The sequence below is a fragment of the Cervus elaphus genome, chromosome 4 (genome assembly GCF_910594005.1).
Source record: "Cervus elaphus chromosome 4, mCerEla1.1, whole genome shotgun sequence".
Taxonomy (NCBI): Eukaryota; Metazoa; Chordata; class Mammalia; order Artiodactyla; family Cervidae; genus Cervus; species Cervus elaphus.
Genome location: NC_057818.1, coordinates 60,178,900 through 60,182,546, shown reverse-complemented (window position 1 = coordinate 60,182,546; position 3,647 = coordinate 60,178,900). Strand labels below are relative to the sequence as shown.

At 37.7% G+C, this 3,647-nt stretch overlaps 1 protein-coding gene across 1 annotated transcript; it reads right to left on the bottom strand.

Moving 5' to 3' along the window:
• Positions 1-1,822: 1,822 nt before the first annotated feature.
• On the bottom strand, positions 1,823-2,761 carry LOC122692831 (vomeronasal type-1 receptor 4-like). Its single transcript, XM_043900645.1, has one exon. The coding sequence runs from the start codon at positions 2,759-2,761 to the stop codon at positions 1,823-1,825; it is 939 nt and encodes a 312-aa protein (XP_043756580.1).
• Positions 2,762-3,647: the final 886 nt, after the last annotated feature.

Here is a 3,647-nt window from a genome sequence, read left to right as displayed (position 1 = left end):
GAACAAAAATGTAATAAGAGACATCCAAAGCCTAAGAGAAGAAGTAACACTGTCACTACTATAGAGAAATGATACTTTATATAGAAAACCCTAATATCTCCACCAGAAAACTAACTAACGAATTCAGTACACACACACACACACACACACACACACACACACACACACACACACACACACAATGGAATATTCCTCACCCCTTAAGAATAAAAGTTTTCAGCTTCTAATGTAGATGGACCTGGATATCATTCTGTTTAGTGAATTAAATCAGACAGAGAAAGACAAATACTGTATATTATCACCTGACACATGCAATCTAAAACTAGTACAAATGGATGAAAATAATGGAGTAGAAAAAGACTCTAGCACATAGAGAATAAACAAGTCTTTACCAGTGCAGAGAGAAAGTGGGAAGGGGCAAGACAGAGTAAAGATTCAGAAGTACACACTACTATGTATAAAATAAATAAACTACAAGGACATACTTTACAGCACAGGGAATATGGCCAATAGTTCATAATAGCTTAAAACAAATTATAACCTATATATTGAACCACAGTGTTCTACCTCTGCCACTACCATAATACTGTAAATCAACTATAATTCAATGAAAAATTTAATATAATGAAGAGTTCTACGTTGTGATATGTGGTTGTAATGGCAGTCATATTACAATATTTACATGTAACAAATTACCAAATCTTTAAATTTACACAATGTTATGTGTCAAATATATTTCAGTTTGAAAAATCTGCTGAAATATAGTTTTCTTTTGGCATGTTTTTTATTGTACTTCACTTCAAGCTTCTCATTTCTACATGAAAATATTTTAATGTGCTAATCTCCCTGCAAGATTCTTTCTAATAAATAATGCCATCTCTGTTAACATTTAAATCAGTTCTAATGAGGTGGATGAAACTGGAGCCCATTATACAGAATGAAGTAAGCCAGAAAGAAAATCACCAATACAGTATACAAAGGCAGGTATATGGAATTTAGAAACATGGTGGTGATAACTCTATATGCAAGAGAGAAAAAGAGACACAGATGTATAGAACAGACTTTTGGACTCTGTGGGAGAAGGTGAGGGTGGGATGATCTGAGAGAATAGCATTGAAACATGTATGTTATCAACTGTGAAACAGATTGCCAGTCCAGGTTTGATGCATGAGACAAGTGCTCAGGGCTGGTACCCTAGGATGACCCTAGGAGGGAGGTGGGAGGGAGGTGGGAGTGGGGTTCAGGATGAGAAACACATGCAAATCCATGAGTGATTCATATTAATGTTAGGCAAAAACCACCACAATATTGTAAAGTAATTAGTCTCCAACTAATATAAATAAAGGAAAAAGAAAAAAATGTTAACTATAAACTTTTAACTGGCTCCCAAACTCTTACCTGATTTTACCTTTGAGTGCTTACCAGGGTATTGTTTACTCTATAAGGACATTAATTTCTTCAATTTTATTTCTGACTACTGTACACATTGATCCATTTTCATGTATATTTTAATCTATAATTTCATACTTTTTTCATTTCTTGGAAAATTATTTGGTTAGACTAAAAGAACATATTTGGACACTTCATAATATGCAGATTATTTCAAGGCCTGTTGTTTATTGCATAAACCTGAACTCCTTTTCTACAAGAAAACTTCACTGATATATTCATATTTCATGACAATATATTTCATTTGGTCTTCATATTGAAGAAGATACTTGGCATGTCCGGTATAAGATTATCTTGAGATTCAAAATATAAATTAAGATTCTGAGGGTGAATAAATGAAGTGGCAACTGATCATTATAGAAATAAATAAAATTCACACTTTTCTCATAATAGTTGAGGACTTTGCATTTCTTATCCAGGCCAAATAGAGCCTGTGTACACTGGAGTTATGGCTCATGAGCAGAAAGGGGCTGACAGTTGGGAAGCACGCTGCTGTGATTATACTCATGTCCACAAGGAACCAGTTGGATTGATCAAAAAAAGCCAAAAGAACTTGAAAGATGGAGGAAAGAATATAAAAGTAGACAAAGGTGCTCCCAAGGAGAAGGATGGATTTAGTAGCTCTGGACTCAGGGGAGGACCTGGAGGAGGCATCAGTCCTACGAATGTGCTGGACCTGCTGCTTATGTCTGTACAGGATGAGAACCATGGAGCTGCCGGCCCAGAGCGTGAGCCCCAAACATAAAACATCAGGGAACGACAGCAATGCTGCATACAAGGCGTCTTCAGTTTTGTCAATAACAATAGAACAGCAGCCATAAACTCTTTCCTCTGTGATGTTTTTGTCATTCCATTTGCCAGTCACATGGAAAGGAAAAATGACATTTATCAATATTTGCAGGATCCAACACAGGAAAATAGAGAGAACCACGTACTTGGGAGCTGTTACTTTCAACGCTGCCAACCTGGAGTTCCAGGGACTGATCACGATCACCTGAAAGACACTCAAGAGGCAGATGCTACTGATGGACACTCCCCTCCCCACTCTGTGCAGAAGGAAGAGAAGTTTGCAGCCAGCATCTCCATGGATATGCTTCGACCCAAAGACTGCTATTGTCTGGGGGACCCCTTTACAGAGGAGGACCAAGGAGTTGGCCACAATCAGGTGCTTAAGGATCAAATCTGTGGACCGTAACCTGTAACCCATGAAGTGAAGGATGATATAACTGCAAAGTAGTGAGAAATTCCCGAGGATTCCAACCACGGTCTGTGTTAAGATGATCATGCCTATCATGAAAAAGCTGCTGGCCATCTTTTCAGTTTGCAGTCACTGGTACTTTTGAGTTAGAATGTCCTGCATGGGAATATGAGGCATGGGTTACATGCATCATGTCAACTGAAATCCAATATTCTCCACTTAACAATAGTTCCCACTTGGAAATATTTGCTTCTTGTGTTTCTGTTACCTGCAGCCTTTAAAGGATTTCATGTATAATATTTAAAGAGAACTAATATGCAAAGTTAATCACTGAAAATACTCATGTAATCACTTCTTCATTCTTCACAAATTCATTAGGCAGGAATTGAAGGGACCTTAATTATACAGAGGAGTGCAACCTACCCCCAGACAGGTTAAGTACTTGTCAAACCTGCTTCTTAGTGCAGAGTGAGGACTGAATCCCATTGGGATACTCAAGACAGTGGTTTGAGGAACACCCCAGGTGCTTAAATGATTGAGACCCTGCCTTCCACCACAGAGGGTCCAAGTTCAATCCCTGGTCCAGGATCTAAGATCTCATGAACTTTGATGCACGGCCAAAAACAAAAAAGAGAGTGCACTGATCACCAGCCATGCCAAACAGCCAGTTACTTGCAGGCATATAATAAACCAGATTTATATTGGATTTTGATTTCATAGCTTTTCTGTTTGTAGACCTGTGGTATCTTTTAATTTTCAATTAAAATGATTCCATATATTTGTAAAGCTTTATTCTATGGTACCACGTATTACGAATTAAGTCTTAGCATCTTAACACATGATCATCACTGCTGACATTAGAATAGAGCAGGAGCCTGCCTCACGAAAAGGCAATGTCATGAAGATGAGAATGTCTCACTGTGAGGATGGCAACAGAAAGACTCTTTTGTTCCCTTTACAGAAACACAACTAAAATAACATGTATTATAGAAATGTTTGA

Excerpts from the sequence above, each read along its gene's own strand:
- LOC122692831 (XM_043900645.1), bottom strand. The coding sequence starts at position 2,761 with ATGGCCAGCAGCTTTTTCATGATAGGCATGATCATCTTAACACAGACC.